General features: G+C 35.5%; 1 protein-coding gene across 1 annotated transcript; it reads right to left on the bottom strand.

Annotated features, from left to right (window-relative positions):
* Positions 1-494: 494 nt before the first annotated feature.
* Positions 495-4,067, bottom strand: LOC116205291 (probable mediator of RNA polymerase II transcription subunit 26b). The gene is made up of 9 exons (XM_031537848.1): positions 3,000-4,067; positions 2,812-2,880; positions 2,613-2,695; positions 2,231-2,283; positions 1,988-2,133; positions 1,848-1,875; positions 1,422-1,717; positions 1,239-1,329; positions 495-1,154 (listed from the first exon to the last, which is right to left on the bottom strand). The coding sequence occupies exons 1-9, from the start codon at positions 3,474-3,476 to the stop codon at positions 1,030-1,032; spliced, it is 1,368 nt and encodes a 455-aa protein (XP_031393708.1). The 5' UTR covers positions 3,477-4,067; the 3' UTR covers positions 495-1,029.
* Positions 4,068-26,444: the final 22,377 nt, after the last annotated feature.

The raw sequence follows: 26,444 nt of genomic DNA, 5'->3' as shown, positions 1-26,444 counted from the left end.
TTGGACCCTTAAAGGTCACCACTCTTTGAATACAATGAACCCAAAGAGAGGTTGCTTGCTTGCCACATAATGCCAACATTTAATATATTTATATAAATTTCTGTCTCCATTCTCCAACATTTAGATGTTGCTTCCCTCCATTTTCAACTTTAATATATATTTATAAGTATTTATATATGCATATTCATTGGTAATCTTTCCCTTGGAAATCGGGGGAAGAGTCAAAAGTGGATAATTTTTGTTCAATTACTATTTGTTTTTATAAACCAAAATATGACCCTAAATAGTAAGAAATGGGAATAAATATATTTTATGCAAATAAAAAATTAATATTCAGCCGACAAGAAAGACCGATTTTCCCCTTTTCTCGCTTTAAAAATATTAATAATTAAATTAGGCCCATCAATTTATCTCATCCAGAGCAAGAAACCTCAAAAGGAAATAATAATAATAATAATAATAATAATAATAATAAAGAAAAAAAGAACCTAAAATAAAAGGGCAAGATCACATCCATATTTCCTCCAATTAAATTTTAGCAATGGGGTAAAATGTTCATGAATTTACATGACTGCCATCACATGAAGGAGATTGTTTATACAGAGTAATTAGTATGCCCCTCATGAAGAAGTTAAAATGTAGGGAAAATGCACTTATTGCTTCTGTGCACATTCTTATGGGGTAATCACAGTAAGCCAGTAAGTGGGCAAACTCAACTCTAAAATCCTTCCTCAGAAGGGGAAAAGAATGTCTCTGCGAATGGTGTAAATTAGGTGATCATATATCTACCGATATTCGCCTCTGCCAGCTCATCAAACGGTGCCTAGTAGGGCCGATGATTACCTCCCGATCTGGTCTTTTGGTCGAGAAGGCAGAGAGATTAAAATCTCTATACACCTCAATGCGTCTCACAAGAGAAAAAAAGGAGTTCTGAGTTCGTAAGTTGGTCTCTGGTATTTCCTCTTCTAGCTGGGCTTTGAGGGCGGGAAAATGCTCTTTCACGGAAAAGATTTAAGGAACACCCGGGAACTACCTCCTCCCGTTCGCCCAGTTCCTGTTCTGCATCCCGGGTCTTGGATAGAAATTCTTGGGCGCAGCTTTCTGTTTTGGGAGGTCGTGCAAATCCATTACTTGTATCGTCCGCTGCTTCTTGGCTGTTGAAATGAACCCGATTATTAAATTTAGGAAAGGAAGTGATGAATGTAATGCTATGAGAGCGATAAAAATGAATCACGAACCTTTCTCCACTTGTTGGTAACTTTCTTGGAGCCTTCTCTTGGTAGCTTCGAGCTTCATCTGCTTTGAAACTTCATCCGAAGGCATCATTTCCTGTTAGAGCATCGGAAAAAAAAAATTGTCATTTAATTTGCTTGGCTAAACATCTCGTAAACTGAAACCATTACGATGCATCGTCAACTCACGCCTTGCGGATTCCCAAGTTGCCTCTTTTGGACAACAGCAGCATCCGATCTTTTCTGCTGAGGCTTTGTTTCCTTCTTGAACTTTTGCTCTGGACTAGGTTCGCTTCGTCTCATCGGCCTCGGGTTGTCATTGGCAGGCCTGTTGGGCATCATGACATTTTCCCGCTTCTTGATTTGTGGGCCCCTCTCCTTATTCACAGGTGAAATGGTTTGTCGGGGCTTCTGCTTTTCCATGGACATGGATTGTCTCCGTCCATTTTCTCGGTTCTTGATGAATTCCCCACTGGTTCGTGGATCTGGAAAACCAATGTCCGCTTACCACATTAGTCCACAATTAAGTGGGGGAATCCAAATACAGAACCCAAGCACCAAATCTATCGCATAAAACAGGGAAGGAATAGATGGTGTTTGTGGATTTGAACTCACTTCCATCATCGTCCATTCCATCGAAGAACTTCACGTAGGAGCAAAGCCGAGGAAACCCAACAAAGCAGAGAAATCAGTCACTGTACACGTACTAAATAAAGAAGCAAGGAAAAATTTTCTAATCGTGAAGCAATGTATACCTGAGAGAGCTCAATCGGACCGGTTTGAGTAGCAAAGAAGGCCCCTTCATCCATAGGAGGAGAGGGCAATCCTTCTTCTTCTTCTTCTTCTTCATCATCATCGATAGTTGATGGGTTTTTCACAGAGTCGGGAGTGCTCTCAGGCTCTGTGGGGAAGTAGATGATCAGGTTTGAGTACTAAAGATTCAGAAGGAAACGAAAGAAAGGACTCAATGAATCAAGAACTGAGCAGGCAATTAGTACCAGCAACAGTTGGGGCAGTGTTATAATAGTCATCCACCATAGCCTTCCATCCTCTGCAGTGAACAAATGGTATTAGCATCCACACATAATTTAAGAAAGACAACGTACAAGGATGATGATCAGATGATACGACTTCAAAGACCAATGGAATTGTGCGCAAGCTATACAATAAAGACATTGATTACGTGCTTATAGTGAGAAGAAGAGTCGATGTTCCCGAACTAAGAATGATATAATGAGATAATGATTCTATGCAAATTGCACAAGTTGCTCAAAAAAGTTTTAGAACAAGATAGCATGAGCTATAGCTCATACTCTAAGCCATGAGCAAACTGGAAAATGCATGAACAATGCGCAAAAGTTCAACAAAATAGAACATTACGAGATAAGAGTTTGCACGAGGCTACTGATATCCTTGGACCCGTGTTTCCGGAGACGGTTAACAGCTTTTCCGATCCCAGTTTCCTGCCACATACAAGACCCGACCGTTGTCAGTCAGAATCAAACTGCAGATAAAGGACGGCAAAGCGCAGGGAAGATCAAATAACGGGTAAGAAAAGAAGTCTGCAAACTGAACATACTTTCAGTGTTCCGACAGTCAGAGCCATCAACTGGAGCCTCCTCAGTGATTCATAGAGCAGTGATTCCGACTGTTACGAAATCAAGCAGAAGGAATCAAACGTGACACAACAGACATAAGACCCAAAATGGAAAGCACCAATCAGCACAATTTATTATTGAACAAACAGGAACAGGAACAAGAACAGACTTGTTCTTGGCTGTTGACGAGAAGCTCCTTAATCCTCAGCACTTCCTCGACAACCTTGGACTCCTCCTCGATCTCATCGGTCAATGCCTCGGCCTCGCCGTAGCTGAAATTGCTAACGAACAGCTCTCCCTGCTGCTCCCGATCATCATCCCTCCTGCTGCTGGTTACTTTGCTCTCCTTGCTTCCGCTCTTCCCGGCGGACACGGACCCGCTCGGCTTCGCCCCGCAGCCATCCCGGCCTTCCTCCTCCTCGTCCTCCCCGACAGGGATGGCCAGCTCGACCCGGTCGCAGCCCGAGCACCGGGCCAATCTACAAGCGAAAAGCCGCTCGGCGATTCGATCCCTCCTCAGCCGGAACTCCTGCGGGCAGTCAGCCGCCGCGACGGCGATCGCCCGGTCTATTATGTCGAAGATGTCGCAGTTCGCCGCCCGGAAGTAGCTCCTCCAGTGGTCCAGCGGCTTAGATTTACCGGCCATGGCTACAAAATCAGGCCAAGGACCGGAATCTACCAACCCAAACACTCAGTAAATCGGCACCCGGAAGGAATCCCGATCAATACCCAGAAGCAAAAATGGGATTTTCCATTAAGGGGTTGCTTTGCATCGACAAGATTCAGTCGGTTTCGATTCGATTAAGCTTTTCTATCTTTAGATTCTTATCAGATGATGAAGATCAAGATTTTGTGAGGATGCAAGGAACAGGGGGAGATACGGGGAATGAATGGGAGGAGACGGGAAGACGATCAAAAACCCCACCAAGACCTGACAAAAGAAACCAAACGTTGCTCTTGGTGTCTTGGATTTTGATATATCATGGGCAATTCAAGAATTTCCCGGAAAATTCACGCAGAAAGAGAAAAATCAAATCTTTATGACGAGGGAAATTAAAATTTGCTTATTTTTTCGGACAAACCGGTGGGGGAAGATTTCGGAAAATCAAAGGGATTTCCAGTCCACCTGTTCTTTGTGTTTGGTAATGGTTTCCAACAAGATACCAGGTGCCGAGGGTAAGAAGGCCAGAGAAATTCAGTTCCCCAAATCCACCCCTACCCAAAAAAAAAACACACACACAAATAAATTAATAAAATTGGTTATTCTAATATGGTATGCGGAAAATGCAATATTTTTTTTTTATTATCTATATATATTGGTCATTTTTATTTTGTTTGGTAGGGTTGTGTGTTTTTCATTACGGTCTTCCCAAGCCTGTCTTGACTAGAGCTCCGTCGCCGCATTTCGGATAAGGGGAAAAAAAAGTAAATGTAAATTTTAAAAAATTTAAAAAGAATTTTTTTTTCCCTGTAAAGTTAAAACTGGGATTTTATCATTTACTACAGAATCTAGATTACGTGGAAGGACAATAAAATCCACTAATTTTATCTTATTTATTTATTTATGACTTGATAATCTCCTTCTAACTATGCCTTGATATAATTCGAGTGGGATTACCATTGTGACTACCAGTTGGCCTAAATGATAAGTACAATTATTGGGAGATTTGACTTGATTTCGCAAGACTACATTGGATAAAAATTTATGTATCCACGTGCCTCGAACTTTTTTTTTATTTTTTTGATACTATTTTATAAAATAGGATAATTTAAATAAAATATATAAAAGTCTATGTATTTTTCTATTATTTAGGATTACCTTAGATATGAAATTTAATATGACCTACCCAATGAGTAATGTGAATCAGCAGATTTCAGTCAAGTTCTTAGGGGAATTTGCAGCGATATGTTCTCGCAAAATTAGTTAACTTTCCATGCTTAGAACTTGGAGAAAATTAAGATATGGATGACTGCCAGTATATTTATTCCATTACAAGCATACGTTACCTAGTTCTTTAAGATTTATCTACTTCTCGAGGTGATTTTTTACATTTTATGAGATATTGAGATTAACTTATTATTCTGGCAAAAAAAAAAAAGATATGAATTTATTAGAAAATTGACATGGAGATTTAAAAAAAAATTGTGATTTCTTTAACTTTTAGTTAAGTCAGCAGAAATATATTGGACGATGGTTTGTAACCTATTTTAATTATCGATGAAATTTGACTAGTGCAAACGAAATGTGGAATAAAAGATTAATATCAGGGCGAAATATTACGCTATATTGTGACTGTGAAAAGAACAAATTTTCGCTGCAAATAATAAGTGAATTAAATTGCAATATAGCTTGTGCTAATAAAGAATCGACATAATGGGAGTGTGAAACACATAAATGTAGGCATATTCTAATTTGTCAGGTAAGTTCTGTGTAGTGTAGTGATCATATATCTTGCATGAACATAGGAAGATCTTCAATTTGTGTGGTTTGGAAAATAAACATCAGAGTTGGTTTCATTGAATTGGCTTTTGCTGCGAAACAACTCATATATAATTGATCTTCTAAATAAATATATCAATTATATACATACATGGTGTGTTGCACCACAGAATTGGTCAACATGAGAATGGCTAATTCAGCATTTGCATTCATTAGGTGCCAATTTTTTTAAAAAAGGAATAACAATTCATATATCAAGGACCATATATACAACATCAGAATGACTAGTTTACCATTTGCATTCATTAATTGCCAATTTTCAAAAAAAAAAAAGGAATAACAATTCATATATCAAGGACCATATATATATATATATAGAGAGAGAGAGAGAGAGAGAGAGAGTATGCCTAAGATGTGGGTCTGAAAACACTTAATTTTGTCAAGATTCCCAAGTCCTAAAATAATGTAAAGATTTTAAGGACAATGTCCGTCGATAACTTGGCAAAACAAGGAACCATACATATACATAGAAGATATCCCTAGGTGGTTTTGCCTTTACGTAACGTAATAAAGCATTAATCAGATTACAACGAATGAGTAACTAGATATATTATTCGCTAAAATAATTTTCAAATTGTTCTTAATAATTAATTACTTTATTTTCACTATATCATTGTGAAATAAAATCACTTAAAATTTTTTATACACATAAACTTCCATAAAATAATTGAACAATTAAGGCACTTCTTCCTTTAAAAGGAAGTTGCTTTAGTAACTATATGTCTCCATACTGGAAAGAAAAAAATAAGTACCGTCAGAAAGCATATCAAAGTTTCCAAAACATGTAAAATTGATGTGAGCATCTAAGTCATAAAATATGTATTGCGAATACAGGAATTACGATATCGCGTCAGAACCTGTGTTTACGGCGATTTACACATTGACGTTTTTCCGGAGAACATTCATACAGTTAATTATTTGTTTTAGATCATGTGATGGAGAGGAAATCAAATTAAAGAAGTATCATAATTGTTGTTGGTAGCAAATTCAAGTTGGGTTGGTAAAGCTGTTTTCAACTAACTAGTCAGAATGTTAAAACAGAAAGAAGGAAAATCAATATAATAAACTAGAAAGGAAAAAAGAAAAAAAGAAAAAAGAGAAGGAAAAACAAAAAAGAAAAAGAAAGAGGTGGGGAAGGTCAAGCCGCAGTGAGGTCAAACATGTAGCGATGGGATCGGATTCTTCGGGACCGCGTTATTATCGTATAAAGTACAATGATATTTGACCTAAATGCCAACATTGGGGAATTTTCAATATGTTTGCATTGTACGCAAAATTTTATGCGTAAATCTATACAAGGTTCCTGCACCATATAATACAATGACACAATGTATTACCAAATTTGGATGTTTTTTTTTTCAAGAAATGACTTCAATTCAATTCATTTGAACTCGATTTAAATTCGTTTGTGAATTATGACATATGAAATAAAACGAAATGAACTGAACAATTCTATTTATATGGCAAAGGATCTGAAATTTTAACATCGAGAATATCGCCTTCAACTGAATTAAGTATTGCGCGAGTCTTATTAATTTCGATCAAATCTCTCAATTTTAATACGAATTTTATTTTTTAATCAGTTTCTTATGATTTTTTAAATTGAAAAAATGAATTTAATTTAATACTTTTAAAAAGTCTTGCCGAGAATATACAAGTCGGACATATCATCATCATACGTATAATAACTCGATCATTTCTTTTCTCACGTTTTGCCAAATTTTCTTTAAGAGTGCTGTCCCAAAACATTCTTGATCAAAATATTTCTCTTCTAAACTATATAAACTAGAGTAAATAATTATATTTAATCCTCGAATTTTGAACTGGCCATCAACTCAGTCCCCGCAAAAAAATTTGTCATCAAAATGGTCCCTCGATCTTCATTTCATCTGTCAAAACAATCCGACGTCAAATTACCATAACGACAAATTTGATGTGGTGATAATACCATTATCTTATCCGAAAATGACCACGTTGCTATGTGTCCTTAGTAAAAAGAAAAAACTTCAAAAAATGAAAAATAAAGTAAAATAGAGAGGGGCAGAACGGTTAGGGGATCTTGGCTGGCCAACTCCCCCTATCGCGAGGTCATTGGAGGCCCCCATCCTCTCTGCGACCTCACGGGAGGGGGAGGTGGCCAGCTAGGAACCCCAACGGTTCTGCACCCTAATCCATATTTTATGTTTTGCAATGTTTTCTTACTAGTAACATGTGGCACTCTTCTATTGGTTATTTTCATATAAGAATGAGATAACGATGTTAACGGCACGCTAGCTTTTTCTTTATGACAGTTTGAAGTCAGATCATTTTGATAGAAAGAGTGAAAATTGGAAGGCTTTTTTATGGCAAAAATATTTCATGGATCAAGACCAAGCTGGTGTCCGGTCCAAAATTCCACGACCAAAACGACAGTTTACTATACAAAAAAAGTGCTGTCAAGACTTACGTTCCTAGTTTTAACTGAAAATTCGATATAGTTAGCTAGCACGCAATCTATTCCCCCTCCCTTCGCTCCCCTCTCGCCCACAAAACCCTAGCACAGAAGCCTTCCTCATCGGCCCGTCCCGCTCCGGCCGGGCACATCCGGCGTCCTTCCCTCTCTTCTCAGTAGGTTGGCCCCACACTTCCTCCTCCTCTTTCTCTCCGCTTTCTTCATTTTGTTGCGCGACGGTATCCTCAACATTCCAACCGCGAAGATAGCTATGCTGACGGCGCTCCTGCCTTCCTCCTTCCTCTTTGTGTATAAGATTGATTATCAATTTTGATGCCCTTTTCAGAAGCTGAAATTGCTTGGATGTAATGATTAGATATCCCTTCCCGGTTTTCACCGGGGATCCTAGCAATCGACAGGAGGTTTGATCGAGGCATTGGCCGGTTACCTACTTTGTGCATATTGTTTCGGTGATCTTCATTTTTCATGTTGTGTTTTTACCTTGGAGGATCCCTCCAATGTCTTCTCTCTACAATGTTTCGACTTTTGTTGACCATCTCGAACTTTCAGAAATGACAACAATCACATTACTTCCGAACTATAAAAAGGAAAATGAAAATTCGATACGGTGAGTACAATTATGAATACATTTTACGAATAATTATGGGCTATCATTTGTAGAGCACTCTTATAAGAAATAGGAAATCGTTGAAAACGAGACACACAACAATTCCACCAAGTTTTTAACTATCAGATCCTTTTACAGAGTATCAACGTGGATTGGTTCAAACGATTCGATATTTGTTACGTTTAAGTAAAGTATCGGTTCGAATCATTATGAATGCAGAAAATCTAAGCTGTGAGAGCTTTACCTCTCAATGAGCCGACTCGGCTCGAATAAGTTATTCGGGATCCAACTGAACTTCTGAATATTAGGGTTCGCACCGAAAAAAAAAAAATGTTTCTGAGTAGACGAGGATTTAATCTCCGATATGCAATAATGTATGCCCGTTACAATCTATACAATCTGGACTTTGTCCGCTTCTACTGAGCGAAGTGTGTGAAACGGGGTACCGGTGCTACTAACCAAAATCGATTCACCTTGTGAAATTTTTGAAACATTACAACTGTTTAATTTAAAAGATTAGTGGCTTAGTTAGTTAATTATCTTACATTTCATCTTAAGCGTGAGTTGGAATAGTTTCACTCTCACTCTTACCCTCGTCACTGTCCGTCCTTCACACGGAATCAATTAAATGGGAAGCATGCGTGTGTACGAGATATCAAACTTATGAGCTTGCACTTAATTGATCCGATCAAATTTTTATGAATTATTATAAATAAAATAATAACCTTCTTAAATCCAGACAGTTTTTTTAATTGTTTGTTATTGTTATAGTGAAAGAAAAAGTCATTCTGAAATATTGATTCCAGCCGATTAGTTATGTGCCGATTGTTTTCAGGGTTAAAATCATAAAAATTTTAACTTTAACTTTAACTCAACTCATTACACAATAAAAATACAGATTTTTCAAGTTAAAAATTTAAACTTTAATTTTAACTCAACACACTATACAATATTTGTCATTTTTTATAATTAAAATTAATATTATTTTAATTCTAAAACTAAAAGTACAATTAATATCATATGACGGCGCGCTGAATTTTTGCATCTCGAAAATCACGTGTTCTTTTTACTGTTTCGTATACGTAAATGAAGGGAAGGACGGAGGACGTGGAGAGATTGATTCGGTGTGTCCGATCGCGACAGTAAGCGGGGGGGTGCATGCTTTGACAAGTGACACGCGCGACACGACGGCCCTGTCTGGGCGACACGTGTTCTCCGTGGAAACATGGTTGCCGTCCGCTGTCAAAGTTAATGGGGTTGCCACTGTCTTGTCCCGATGCGCGGGAGCCACCACGAGTTGACACGCCAGTGAATAAGAATAATTCTGGCGCACCTCATCAAGAGTCAAGACAGAGATTTTCTTTTCTTTTTTCTTTTTTATTAATCTGAATTTCTTTTCTTTGCCCTTTAATTTTCTATTTATTATTTTCCATAAAGATTCTGAGTAGAAATTTTGACCGTAGATAGACATTTAAAAAAAAAATTTCTACCACCGAAAAAAAAGTTCTTCCTTTTACTTTTGTGCAGCCACAACCGTTAATTATGCCCCGAGCAAAATCCCTTTCACCGGGATGGATCGAGGAGGACTACACGTGGCAATCGGTCACCTAAAATTTCAAGCTTTAAAGAAATTTATATATGATTATTTAAATTTTGGTAAAATTATTATATTCGTTGAGACAAAAATTTTGAAATTGAGACGCAAAATTATGTCTATCACCCGATAAATGGTAAAAATAATGAAAATCTCCGACTCATCATTTGAGATAGATTATAAGACGAAAAATACCATATCTTAATAAGGAGACGATACTTTCCTTCTTGGAATCCATCTCTACTAATAATTTTGAGATGAAACCAGTTTGTCTCAATTTTGAGACAAAAATTCTAAATTGAGACTAAAAATTCTGTTTATCATTAAAGGGACAGAAAATAAGACGCAAAACTTCATCTTTTTTTAAATGGATCAAGAGACGGAAAATTTTGTCTCTTAATAATGAGACGAAAATATTTATCTCAAATTCCTATCTTTATCTACATAAGATAAAAATTTATATCTCAAATTTCCGTCTATATAGATCTAGATACTTCTCGAATATTTATTTCTTCCTTTTTCTCTTTTTCCAAAAGTTCTCTAGGATTTCACACTTCGAAAATTAAATAATTTGATCACTCGCATATTAAATGCATCAAATAAGTTATTAATTGCTCACATTAATTTTGATGTTGAATGCAAATAAGATCACAAATACATCGGTATATGAATATAAATTATAAAGAAAGTTAATATAAAAATTTTAAAAATTATTAAAATAATGAATATTTATTGTACATTTAATTTTTTGTAGATAGAATAACAAATAAATTAGATATAAAAGATTAATAGTATTAGGAAAAAATGTACAAATTACAATAAGAGTGTAAGTATTTAACCAATAAGTAATATAAAAGTAAATATTAGTTGTAAAATGAAAATTTATAGATGTATAATAATAAATGTAATGAAATATTAAAATGTTACCATAAATGAGAATAGTTTAGGTGGTAATGCGTATATGGGCTAAGGTGAAGACTTTGGTTCGAGTCTCTGGAAGTGTAAAGCCTACACAATTAAAGAGACGGAGGTGCATTGCACCCTTTTGTATAGGTAGTGGTCGCACAGAAGCTCGTGCTCCCTTTAGGCTTGGCCGAACTAATAATTTTTTTCCTTACTTTTTACATTTTTTGACGGGTTTGGATTTCAAGAATTGAGACGGAGAGAAAGATGTAATTTTTCCTCTTTAATGGAGAGATGGAAAGCTCCTCCCTCTCCTTTTGTCTCTAAGGTAAAAATGACAAATTGCATCTCCATTTCAGTCTTAATTAATGAAACAAAAATTGAGATGACTTTTTTCGATAATGGAATTTAGATGAATTTTTCTATCTCAAATTTTCGTCTCATCCTTAACTGATATAGAAATTTTCATCTTATTATTTTGGGACGAAACTTTTTAGAATAGACACATGGAGACAAACTTTTTCGTCTCTATACCGTATAAAGGTGAAGTTTTTTTGTCTCGATGCTTTCCCTACAAAGGATGATTTCTTGTAGTGTTAGATGATCAGCTTGCATTGGCGGAGGAGCGATTTTTGGTCTGAGAGACAATTTTACAGTTAGATCTAGAAAAAAAAAATAATTTTGTCATGATTAGAATAAGTTAATATTAGAAGAGTGAGAGAAGGACTTCCATTGAGCAGAGAGTGAGACATAGAAGTAGGTACGTACTAGGTAGGCGGTGGTTTTAGCACATGCGCGAAGTCCGCCCCGCCTCAGTAATTAAAAAAATCAACTGACATGTGGTCTTGAAAGTTGATTTTATAATCTACTTTTACTATTATAAGAAAAAATCTTAAATATAATCCTAATTAACAGTAATGTGGCCAAACAGAACTAATAAAATTGTTACCATTGAAAACGGTTATTATAATTAATCAAGTGAGTGATATTAATTTTCTCGTCTACTGTAGTCTAATTTATGTTCCTTCACATCACATGATAAAGTAGTATCATCGAATTATTTCTGAAAAAGAAGAAAAATATCTCCTTACCTTCTGTTTGGATCTAGGAAAACATAGGAAAGAAAAGTAAGGGGAATGGAAGTCTGCATAGAAATTATGAAAATTTTATAAAAACTCCCCAATGCCCATCTCCCTTTTTTTTTTCTTCGTTTCCCTAAATCCAAATAAAGCCTTATTTATATTTTTCTAGAATGCTTTGTCTAACTCCAAAAAAAGAAGAAGAAAGAATGCTATACCAAAATAGCTTTAATTAATAGAAATCATAAGTGGCCAAAAAGAAAATTAGAAATCATGATCAAAATTATAAATATAATAAATAACTACCAATTAAAAAAGAAATACAAATCATGAGCGAAAGATCAAAACTATAAAATATAACAAATAACTATCAATTCTTTTGATAGTTCAAATAACTACCAATTCACTTGACCTATTTGTCCTTTTGCTTTCTCCTCTTTCGCTTTTCCTCCTAAAATTTTGTTATTGGTAGAATTTCGTTTATGTACGTATTTATTTATTTATTCAAATCGATATTTCAACCTACCAAAAAAAATCGATTATTTCAATTCGATGTTTTAATTTATCACTTTTGAAGATGGGTCTATGCAGTCTAGCATTACATTAAAAATATGTTCAGTACTTATTGTCTTGAGCTATTGGAGAATTCTCTTGATTTATGTTACAAAACAGCACCCATTTATAACCGTAACATTTACCACCTTAAATTAAAAGATAAAACGAACATATATGCTAATGCATGAATCTCGATCTACTAGCCATTCAATATGAGTGCGAAGTTCCTCTGTTCTTTCTCAAGTATGATATCGATAATGGAAATGGCATTTCAATTATTTTAGTTACCCGCGGGATTGCATTATAAATTCATTAGTAGTAACTAACCTACCAAAGGCGGGTTAACTCGAGCTCATCGTGTCAGCAACTAAGTTACACACGAGTTTCAATCACAAAGACGTCATCTATCATCCGAATTTCTGATGGATGACAACTAGTTGTAATTCTGATTTGCCTTACTAACATAGTTCGACAAGTCAAATGATTTAACCTTTGTATCGACGGAGGACGAGAAATTGTTCTCTTGTGGCTTGCATATAACACGTTTCTGTTCATAATTTATGTTGGGAGAGATTGAAGAAGAAAGTCAAACTTTAGTCAGGCTAAGATTAGAAAAGTCAAACCAACGCGTATTCTATTGGGTCAAACGTCAACCTTCTGTATGTATTTACGTAGCTGAGGTCGGCGGTGGTCAAATAATAATAAGCTGTGGTCAAACTTTAATGGCTGCCCTGAGCTCCAAGACCATCTCGAGCTTGACCTGCCCTCCATAGTAATTAAATTTCTTTAACTAAAAGCCACTGGTCAGGGAAGAACGTTTTTTAGAGTAAAAATAAGAATGATTTCTTTTTTTTTTTGGGACAAAATGATAATTTTAGTCCTTAAATAGACTTGTAATTATTATTATATAATGAAATTCTCGAATCTAAATCAAATGCTAAAATTGAATACTTTCACACTGATAGAAGATGCATAATTTGGTATATATTAATTTTCTATACCGTCAGTTATTTATTAGATCTTTTAGATTGGATATGAGTCTAATCATTTGTAGGAATTTTATAGAACCGTCATTGAACCCTATTCACCTGATGATACTTCTTAGTTAGAACTAGGAAAACAAGAATATTGGACCTACCGAACCAAATGGTGGGATCACTAAATCATTGCCTTATTGGCCAAAAATAAAAAAATAGAAAAGAATATCATTGCCTTAGGGGAGATCGAGGATGAGGTCTTAGTAGATTGTGGTAAGAGGCCGAATTCGATTGGAAGGCCCAATCTCTCTCTCTCTCTCTCTCTCTCTCTCTCTCTCTCTCTCTCTATTATCTATCTACTATCTATCAATATATATATATATATATAAATTTAAAATACTTTTAACGAGAGCATTCGATTTATTTATTGAGGAGATTTCACGTAAATATTATCGATAAATAAGAAATTAAGGATTAATCATCACTTCAAGTTTCTCGCATTGACTTTTTTAATTTTTACGCTAATTTCTTCCTTTCTCGAGAAAACACTTTTGAGTAACATTATTAATGAATTTTAAATTTCTCAAAAAATTTATCCAACAAAATTTACAATCTTGCTTACGTGTCTCCCAAAAATATAAGTACCCGAACAACGCTTTAGTCAAAAGACTAATTGGAATGAAGATGGGTCATCCTAGGGAGTTCAAATGGTTTCATAGCCAATTAGGGGTCCAATTTCCTCTTTCAGTGGGGTAAATATTCCTGAGATTTTGAGCTTTATTTTAAATGGAATCAAAAGATTCTAACTTGCATTTTCATCTGTAAAATTTTATATGCCTCTTTATTTCCTCTTTTCTCACCCTTCGAGGCTCATTTGCTTCCAAATAAACAATCTCGGATTGTCAAGAAAGATATGGGACACGTAATTTCTAATCAAAAGTTGCCACATGATGTCATTTGATAAAATCTCATATATTTGATTGTCCGGTAGGATGGTTTGGTGTAATAACTTTCTTGGTTGAATAAAATGGTGGATAATAACAGTGACGGCCTCACCATTTCCCACTATGTAATATTTAAACTCTCGTATTCAACCGTGAATATATATTAGACGAACTAAATAATCGGTACAAGCATTGGTCCCCGTTGGCCTAACACCACCAAATGCCTAGTATAGTTCACAGAAATCGTTGTCCTCAAGCCCAAGTAAATATCACTTCTAACAAATGTTTTGACACTAATGTATAAACGAGATTTGAACTTGGGAACTTGGAGTTACCAAACCACTTGGAAGTAAGTTTGGAAGCACTAGACCACTATATTTTGTCTATAAAATGATGGTATAAATTATGGATAACAATTTATTATGAGCATATGTATGCTTTTGGTCAGTGAATAAAATGATCGGATGATACTGGATAGGGAAACGGATAATAATCGAGAAAATTACGATTGACGGGAATTGACAGAAAACCTCCAGACGAGAATCGTCTATCAAATATTGACTAGGCCCATTAGTTGCAAATCAGCCCATGCAGGAGCGTCTAAAGGCCCAATGATAACTTTAGCAAATAACTATAAGGGGATAGGCCCAAGCCCATTAGTTGCCTTGGGGAAGCAAGAGGAATTGAGCCCACGTAGTCGGGCCGCTGTAGTTCGATTTTCCACATGGAAGAGTATTACATCAAGGAGGTCGGTGGACCTAGTACAAGATATTAAAGATAAAGGGATACGACGTAAGGACCATAAACCAAAACATCTTGATTTCAAGCTGAGGTTAACACCACTGCATTAAACTCCATTAGTTATCGCACTTAACCAACAATTTTTTTTTGGTTATCATTTAAATTAGTTTGGAGAAAAACGTAGCAGATCTTTGCTAACAACATCAACACTATTGATCCCATTGATGTCAAATCCAAAACCTCTTGATTTCAAGCCGAAGTTAACACCTTAGCATCAAACTCCTTTAATTTATTGCATTAACCAACAAATTTTTTAATTATTGTTTAACCAAAAATTAGATTGGAGAAAATATTAGCATAACTTTCCTTACAACATAAACACTACTAACCAACTACTTGATCGGGAAAGAGGTTCAGTATAGTGGTAATATAATCGTTCTTAAATTAGAAATAAGGGGTTTTTGGATTCGATTATTGCTCATGGAATTTCTCATGTCCCTTTATTGTTTTTTTTCTCGTTCGATTTTCAATTCCTTTACCACAGAATATACATGAAACATATAATAGGATGAAGAAACAAGTGAAAATCACAATGTATTATGCGCCTGAACATGTTTTAGGTAATTATCGAGCTAGCGTTTAAATTGTAACGTTTATTTCTATTTTACGTAGGGGCCCTGAAAGAAGAAGTTCCTCATGATTATACAATCGGCCTGATGAAAATGAGACGTTGGAATATTCGAAACCATTTCTGGTTAACACATATTATTTTATGCGAACGATTTTTCAATGCTATCGTTCCTCCCGTTATAGAAATTCATCTGACAGTATCGAGGGAACACGAATTAATCATCCATCATCAGAAGTTGTCATGGTAAACACTATCTTGGGTAGACTTTTATTTCAGTACAGAAGCAACTGGGGACGACTAACGAGCCACATCACAGGATAATATACGAGAGGGGAACAAGAATCATATCATATCATGTCATATGATTCATAAAGCAGTGTCGAGAGTAGAAGGGGCCAGGCTAATTAGTCGAGTCATGCAACTCCAATGGATCCCGCCACTAACTTGTAGTCTACTCACACGCCTAGCTTCCACGCTTCATATGGAGACATGGACCATGTTGCATGCGTGCATTAGGTCACAAATCTTCAGTCTTACGTACACGACTCGGTAGCACGATTTGTTGAACACAAAACACGTGACCTCTGTAACAATGTATGTTGATGATGTCGATATGTTAAATCACGACTTTTCAAATAAGATGGCCAAACATCTGTCACTAAGAATCTTAATCTACTCTCGAAATCATTTTAACGTGGGCTGTTGTATGATTATTCGTTGCCGTCAATGTAATGCTTCCAACGCCACTAAGGTTGAAGAAATGGTGGGGACCGGTCCGAAGGTTGGACGCATGGGATGTTTTAATGCCAAATTTCGGCATATTATTGCATCTAGTGACTAGTTCACCACTGATTTTTCGGTGAACTATAGGCTGAAGCCAAATTACAAGTTAAGCAATTAAATTAGCTATGCATGTAAATATTGATGGCCTCAAATCCCAATCTGATATCTTTTTCATGCAATATAAATTCTTCAATTGTTTCTAAATTCTATTATGAGGTACCCTTGGAGTGTCAATTGACCACCATTGGCTACAAGATGTTTCAGTTTATTAGGTTGTCTCTTGCTTGCCAATGGATTCAGTAGCAGTTCTAAAGGTTGACCTATTCGGGAATTTCCGGATCGACGTTTATTTTCAACTCACCAAAGCGTTTCATCGCTTACTATGCCCTTCCTCGTCTCTAGGTGCCTAGGTATCCACCGTAAGCCTTTCCTCGTTTGAACCTCGCCCTTAACTTTAAGGCTATGGCATCATAAGGTGCTGCTAAATGGAAGGATCTTATCAATGTCCATGAATGATAAATCATATATCGAACTACTGAATCGAAAAAATTGGGTGCTATCACATAGTTTTGTATCGGCTAAGTTCACTAGTTGGAGATAAGTGGACTCAAACTGTTGACATCCGTCACAGGGTAAACCACCGCCTCTCTACGCCTCGGCTAATTCTACCATAGAAGCCAATGATCGACAATAACCCCCCGAACACAGCTTACAACGTTCATCATACTATGCTCTCCAAAGAGCAACTCTTCTCAAAATCTCAACGGATGCTGAGTTCGAATCCCATTCTAACTAAGGATTCTTATGATTCTAGAGGATTCAACTGTATGAGAATAAGGAATAGAGAGCTTTCCTCCTTTTTTCGCCCGACTCTTTGGTCTTAAGAATGAGGGATTGCCCTTCTCCGACCCTTACTACTCAACCTAAGAGCAGACAGTTAATGTGTTCCACTTATTGCATTTTTATTTATTAAGGAACCCAAAAATTCCTTATTTTAATATTTACTTGTTTTGCAAATAATGAGATGCCGCATAAATATATTGAAATATTGATGTTTGATATTTTGATTTGATGATTTTTTTATATTGTTGGATACTATACAATTTTGGAAAATTTTATTTTGCGCTAAACATCATCTCCAAGAAATCGAGATTTGACATGTATAAAGTTAAAAATATACACGATTCCGAATATACATTATCCATTAAATATTGAATACAAACAGATATTATTTCTTACGATTTTATTTTTTATAATCTATAATATATATATATATATATATCCAAGTTCAAGTTATAAAATACTATGAATAGATCTTATTTTCCTAAAGTAATTTCTTAAATTCTATTTCTTCTTTTTTCCAATTCAAATATATATACTTTCCAATTATTTTGCTTTTCTAAAATAATGTTTTAGATTATGTGATTCCAACATGAACCACACAAGGTTGTTGAGGGGGTAATAAACCTATACTAAACTTATTTGTTGTCACTTTGACGAAATAAAAGCAATACTCCCCAACAAAAATTAAATTATAATAATATAATATGATTACTATCGATATAATATTATAACATAATCAATACCCGCGTAACGCGTGGATTTTCATTGAGTATATTATTTGTAGATATAGATTTGGTTTGCTAGGATTGTGAATAAGTGGATATTATCCATGATATTAGCATTTTCCTTTAAGTTAGTTGGTTACCCATATTATGATATATTTGCCTATCTCGGTATCTTGGGTCCAATTCTAGATCAAGGCCCATAAATACCGAATTGAGCATCATTTGTAACCCTTTTGCGGCAAATCAATTAATCACACATTCATCTTATCTTTATTTTTCGACTGACCTTCTGGAGTTGTCCGGCGTGGATCCCTGGGTCGACGCCTGGCATGTCCGGCATCTAAATCGTAAGAGATTTGCCACGTGAAAGCTGGAAAAGGGTTTTGTGAAATTAATGCAAAATCGTCCTCTTATAGAAATTCATCTGTTTGTAAATGGGGAGAATATGTATAGATTGTGGGGGGACCTTACTAGTAAGAATCAAATCCGAAATCCGATGTGTTTGTTTTGTAAATTCAACTCAACTCAACTTCACTTATCTTCAATTTAACATAACAATTATTATCTTTTTTTTTATAAATATTTTTAACAATTCAATTCAATTTTTAATATTAAATTCTCTCAACTATTTATTACTTTTTCACAATTCAACAACACAATCATTACTTAATCATTATTTTCTCTCAATTATTTATTACTTTTTCACACTTTTTCTCATAATTCAACAATACAATCATTACAAACCAATTAAAATTAAAACTCAACTCAACTCAACTTTCAATCCAAACGCATTCTTAATATATAAGCAACAACGTGTATCACTGGATTATGCTGCTTTTCTCTGGCATAAGTTGTCGCAGTAAACACCGTATGGAGTTAACTTTTATTTCAAAACATCAAGTCACATGGAGGAACGGGAAGCAATTGGCAATTTGGGACGACTAACGAGCCACATCACAGGATATGAGAGGGGAAAAAGAACCATATCATATCATATGATTCATAAAGCTGTGTCGAGAAGAGACTGTCCTAATTAGTCGTATTATACAGCCACGACGCTCCAGTGGATCCCACCACTCACTTGTAGTCTACGCACACAAGTTCCACGCTCGTACGGAGATGTGGACCATGTCGCCCACACGTATTAGTTCACAAAATTTCGGTCTTGTGTATATGATCCGATAACACGATTTGAACACAAAACACGAAGCACGACAAGTTATAGTAAACAATCAATTAACATTGATGCAATACATACATAATGAAATAGCGTACAACGCGAGTAACCGTCACAGACCCCGTTGATTCGAGCACAAATACCGGAACTACGACTTTCTATACCTGTTGATTTTACGAATACCAGGAAATAGGTATCAAAGTCAAAGCGATCCGAGATTGGATAAAGCACGAAAGCTCTGAATTTTATTGATAATCCAAAAGACGACTCTTTCAGCTCTAGGGCTTATACAAAACTTAAATAGGGTTTAAGAAAACATAAATTACATAAAAAGAACTAAACTTTTCTAAAATTGCAAAAACACCATAATTAACATAAATTGTCTGTTTGAGACCCTAAACGATAGAATTTTTCTAAAATACCGAAATTTCATAGCCATAGGCTATGAGTTTTGCTCCGGAGGCCATTTCCAATGAGATAAGGTCGTCAGAACCTATTTTTCTTCAGGTACTAATTTTCTAGCTCGTCTGCCACATTATTCTCCCATGGATGGAGAGAATTCGCCATCGAATTGTCATCGTCCGAGCTATCACCTTGATCTTCACGAATAGAGATATTGATATGCTTCTATTGCTTTCTCATTTGCCACTTGAATGCTTTCTTCTCTTTGTGAACTCTTTCTCTTAATTCTTTGTATATAAAATTCCGTACACCTATTAGCCAATAAACACTTTCATTGAATCTTTGCTTTCTTGATCGAGACACGTGCACTTCGACTAACTTTGGCAACTGAATAACCTCTAAAATCGGCACCGTAAGCTTCCATGCATCTTTCTTTGCATTGGAAATTTCTTTATCTACAATATCCTCAATCTGAGCACAATAATGAAAAAGTTTATTACCTCCAATATTCTTTAATACAGATTTGTTGACAACGAACGTTGGTTTTCCTTGATCATCAAATACAAATTCTGTAACTTATTCTTGATCTTCATTTGGATATATATCGAAAACTGGATTGGCTTCATTATATGATATGTCTTCGATCCTCCAATCCAGTTCGTCCTCCTCCGCAACACGACGTTGATTAGCCGTTCTTCGGGGTGGCATCATTGATCCAAGAACGAATGTGGCTCTGATACCAACTGACACAACGTACAACGCGAGTAACCGTCACAGACCCGTTGATTCGCGCACGAATACCGGAACTACGACCTTCTATACCTGTTAATTCTACGAATACCAGGAAATAGGCATCAAACTCGAAGCGATCCGAGATTGGACAAAGCACGAAAGCTCTGAATTTTATTGATAATCCAAAAGACGACTCTTTCAGCCCTAGGGCTTACACAAAACTTAAATAGGGTTTAAAAAAACCTAAATTACATAAAAAGAACTAAACTTTCCTAAAATTGCAAAAACACCATAATTAACATAAATTGCTTGTTTGAGACCCTAAACGATGGAATTAGCCTAAAATATCGAAATTTCACAGCCATAAGCTGTGAGTTTTGCTCCGGAGGCCGTTTCCAATGAGATAAGGTCGTCAAAGCCTATTTTTCTTCAGGTACCAATTTTCTAGCTCGTCTGTCGCATCACATAACCTCTGTAACGATATGTTGATGATATCGATGTGTGAAATCGACTTTTCAAATAAGATGATGGCCATCAGGCATTTGGGGGGTTCTTAGGCGGTCTGATGGCTGCATCATGTGTATGTTCTCTTCCTGTTTGGGCATAAGTGATTCGAATCAAGTGGAGTTACTAGCTGTAAGGAAAGCTCTTCAAATTTCTTCCTCAAACTGTTCACTGTTGGGCTCTTCTCTTATCATCAAGTGAGACTCCAAGAACGTCATCTCTTAGATTAACAAGTCAGCTGGTTTCCCATGGAAATATCAAAACTTTTTATTTTTTATTTTTAAATAAGAATGGGCAAATTTTATTAATAAGTTCAGAATTGCAAGAGTGGGAGGATAAACAAAGACAACGGCCACCTCCCTTAAACAGGATGGATTACAAAGACTCAAGATTAGAGGACACAAGCAGTGGACACCAAGCTAACGGGGAAGATAACTATAAGAAACGAGATAATAACATGTACCAACACAAAGATAACCCGACCTCAAAGGTTCCCAAGGCTGTCAAAGGAGAGAGGAACCAGTTTTAAATAGTTGAGCTAGTCCATGCAGTGAACTCCACTTCCCCGTTTGTACCATGTTACGCGAAAAAATCTGCCATGTTATTGCCTCTCTCAGCGTATGAGCAAATTTTACTTCAGCAAAGTAATCTTTCAAAGTCGAAATCATATGTTGGGAGGGACTGAGAGAGAATAACCTTTAATACTCAATCTCCCGATTTGATTAGTCAGATTCATTGGACTTCTAGATACCAGGATACACACCGAAAAAAGTCGAAATCATATTAATGTCAGCATATAACTGCCAAGGAAGCCCGTTGGCCTTTGTAACCCAAGCGAAAGAGTTGAAAGAGTCAGTCACAACAATCAAACGCAACCTATCAATGCTAGGCGAGGAAGCTGTGATCTGCAAAGCTCTTCTTATAGCAATCACCTCAGCTTCATTTGATTAATCAGAGACATCCATCTCTTCCCCCTTCAATTTGCTTAGGTTCGATACCATCACTTTCCCAGAGCATCGAACACCTTTGCGGATTGTTTAGCTAAACCAGGGGCCAATAGAGTCTCGGATTTCATATGCTTGGATATGGCGCTACTCTTTATCTTTTCATTCCGTTTGCTTTCCTATTGTTTTATCGTGTTGTCTAACCTCCGGGGCCTCTCATCTCTTTGTCGTACTCTACAATATTTTTATTAATTAAAACCCTCGATTGAGTTATTAAAAAAAAAAGATGATGACCAAACATCTGTCATGAAGAATTAATCTACTCGTCGTTAATTTAAAATGGAGTCGTGGACTGTTATGAATATTCGTCGCCGTACATCAGATGATTCCATCACCACTAAGGCGAAGAGAAGTGGTAGGGACGGGCACGTTCGATTCATCGCAACTGGTGACTAGTCAGTGCACTGACTACGGGCCCAGGAGGAAGGAGGCGAGTTATCCAAGATTTGTCGTCACAGTCAATTTTTCAATCCCAATCTGTATCCGGAAGCCATTGATATCCTTCAATTGTTTTACATATAAGATATTCTTGGAATGTAAATCTTTATTACATTGACTGGGTATCTTTAGGCATGTGCATTATATGGATTTATATTAAAAAAATAAAATTACAATAGAAAATTGAATTTATATTTTTTGGAGGTTGAGAGGAGAGAGTAAAATAAGGAGATGCTAACATGTGAGAGGAAAGAGAGAAGAGAATAATATTGATTGGACAATATCATTTTTCAACTCCTCGCTCTATAATATCCATATCTATCTATATAAATTATAAAAATCGAATTAACTCATTCGACAATACCACATAAAATGCTGATAGTCTTTGGTTGAATGACCTTTAGGGTTCCCACAAATCATAATACAACAAGTGGCATGCAACTATCAAGCCACATCACTAAAAAATTCTAAAAGTTTTTCAGTTATAAAAGTCGAAAAGTCATATATATATATGTATGTATGTATTATTAGAAAAACTCATTTTTTGCAGCTATATTGCCCCATTATAAGCAAAAAAGAAAAAAAAGTACTACTCTATGAACTACGAGAAACTCGTGTTCGTAAACCGCATCAGTTTCCTGAGAAAATTAAGGAAACTTGAACAAAAATATGATTAATAAGAAATAGAATTCAATCAAATATGTGGTTGCAAATGACAAATTTAAAATTAATCCTAATGAACAAATTTTAGTCATGGAAAGAATTTTATATTACTTGTGATCACCGATTTATTAATATGCTCAACAAATCTATACGGGCCTTTCGTCTAGTCTAAACTAAAATTAATGATGCTTTCAGCTTTTTAATTACATTCTATAAATAAGGTGGTAATTATAAAATCGGACTTTCGCTTGAATTTAATACACAACAAATGCATATTTCAAATTTGTTTTTTACACTATAAATTTTAATATGGTAAAATTTTATGATATATTATTTGGGAGTTTTTTAGATAATGTTCATGCGATATATATCCAAATTTATTAATTCAATACCAAATTTAATTTCCAAGAAAAGATATTTTAAAGATATAAAAAAGTAGATATTTTAAATATCTAAAAGTTACACATTTGGTTTTATTTTGATGAAAGAACAATCCTAGAACCTTCAAAGTATATATGCATAGACTTATATAGACATTTATATTATCTGATGATACATTGAATCAATTGATACAAGAGCAAAAAAAAAAAAAAAAAATCAACTGATGCTGACCAAACTTAAACATAATCTTGCAGCTTGATTCTCAATAACCTATGATTGCAAGGATCAAGCAAGGAGTATCATCCAATCCTGGCCTTGACTATCCAGAGAGGATTACTTCTTTACGAGCTAATTCCTGGCAATATATATTTCTTTCTAACCGTGTTTGTATTTCTAAGACAATTCAGTACGAAAGTTGGTGGGGAGACAATACAACCACGGTTAGCATATATATATATATATATATATATATATATATTCAGTCTATGGGTTACTTCTTTACGAGCTAATTCCTGGCAATATATATTTCTTTCTTTCATTGTGAAAGATCACGTCGCCTTGCTTGGTTTGTGATTCTCTACTTTGTGCGAGTCACAAAGGCCGCACGGATCTTGGAGGATATATATATAATTTTTTTCCCTACCTAATTCCGTTAATGCTAGATATTTTACATCGACCGGATTGAAATAAATAGGAACATAATACGATGTTGATGATAAGGATACTTAATTACATATGGAGATCCTACATTCTTGGAGTCATAAGGTTACCTCAACTTGACAGGATAAAATATGCATTTACCATAGAGGTGGGCAAACTTATTGGAACCGGTTTTACAAAGTGGACATGCATTTCCACTTTTGGAGAACGCGAGAGACATTCACTCGCAAATCTCCATAGATGGATTCTCAGTCGTTCATGCACTTTCAAGCTCTACAGACTCTTCCAATCAATAGAAGAATGCATATTGAACCCATGCTTTTGAATGAACGACTGAAATATGTATGGAGATTTGCAAGTGGATGATCTCCTAGCTCTCTCAAAATAGAAATGTATGCCTACTTTGTAAAACCAGTTCTGATAATTTTACACACCTGAAGTGAGTGCATACTTTATCGTGTCATGTGAGGGAAAGAATCAACATGGCATTTCATTTCTGGTAATTTTTCGTCCTCATTACAGATGGATTTTCAGTCATTCATGCACTAAACATAATGCGATCTTCAGAACGGCACAAATGAATTGGAAATACGATACTCCACGAACACAAAATAGTGCTGGGGTCCAGTGACTGGACCCAATCAGCAGATGGAAGAGATCACGGGAGTCATAAGGTTAATTACATATGGAGATCCTGCATTATTGTATCTCGTAAAAATGATACCCAAGTACAAGAAGAAGTCCGTATAACCATATTGTTACATGAATATGATTGAGCAGTTTGTACGAGCGCTAAAAAATCAAATAAGAAATATATAATCGTTCATCATTCATGAAATTAAATACAAAAGAATTGATCATTTGTCGATCATCATACTTCCGTAACCGTTTTCACAGATAACCATATTACACGAGAAATAAATGAGACCGAACTCCGTTTCCGAGGACCTCTGTCGACAAAGATTTAGCAGATATGAAGATTTTATTTGACAACGTATAGTCGATCGAATTGAGAATTGCAAATTTGCTAATTAAGCAATGGCCCCATTGCTGTGGACGTTGAGGTTAATTGGGCCATGCCCTCTTGACCATATGCTGCCTCCTCTTTTTCGATTGTAATGTTATCCCTATGGGGAATCGTCTGATGAAGCTTCGTTTTTTAAACGTATCCTCGTGGCATGTGGGGGGCCCATTTGGTGATTGCACCGTCGCTTTAATTTGAACAAGCTTTGGAAAAACTTTCCAATTCACACGAGGTAATGGACTGATTAAGCCAACCCTCTCAATAGCCGTACACTTTAATTAAAATTTAACCAATCTGGCTAGATTAAGATGATTTAGACTCATGTTCCCTTTTAGCTAAGGTTTCAGTTTCGAATCTTATCAATAAAGACAATTTACGAGTGGGAGAGTTTTATTCTGTAGCAACTTGACTCGAATCTGAACTGATCGGCACTCATTGGATTTCTAAATGTTAAATGGTGTACAACGAAAAGAATTTATTTTACTTTGCATGTCTTCACCTTTTCGTATTGACTAAATGACAGAATGGTAGGTTTTATATTCGACAAATCCTATAATAAAGGGTTTTTAGGATAGGATGACACATTATGATTTTACTGAAAAAAAAAAGTAATTTTATGTGATCGGATGGCTTCAAAGTATCCAATATATTCATGCTGTCATACACATTTTAACGCATTTCATTCACACCCGCTTTTTTGTTCTTATTCTTTCTGTTGTCCTTTCGACAGGAATCAAATATCTAACTCCGAATTATGCTTTTTTTTTTAGTTCATTTGGATAAGCTCTATTAAATTCAAATGGTGCAAAAACTGATTGAAAGAACAATCTTAAAATGGAAAAGGTCAAAAAATATTTGGAAAAAGAAAGAAATAGGGATAGAGAGGAAAAGTATACTCAATCATGCACATACATATATGATGAATATAATTAATCAAGAGAGGCTTTAATCTTGGGAAATTTTGTCTTTAAGATATGAACATAGATCGATGCCTTTCCAGAGACTGAACTTTTCTCTTTGTTTTTTCAGCCAAAAGACAAAAGAAAAAGAAAAAGGTAATGTTTATTATAATCTCGCCTGCACGCAAGTGGTCCTATAATATGGAGGGGAGCAGTCCTTTGTCTTGCCCCAAGACCAATTTCAAACTAAGGATGGCAATATATAGACATACACATTACATATATTAGATATTATATATATATATATATCTGATTGGAGGATTACTTTTGCAGGTGATGCTTTCTTTTTCAATTACAAAGAAAACATAGTCTAGTATAGAAAAATAAAAAAATATA

Source organism: Punica granatum, chromosome 4 (genome assembly GCF_007655135.1).
Source record: "Punica granatum isolate Tunisia-2019 chromosome 4, ASM765513v2, whole genome shotgun sequence".
Lineage (NCBI taxonomy): Eukaryota > Viridiplantae > Streptophyta > Magnoliopsida > Myrtales > Lythraceae > Punica > Punica granatum.
The sequence above is the reverse complement of the archived record's forward strand: the minus strand, read 5'-3'. Positions and strand labels throughout refer to the sequence as shown.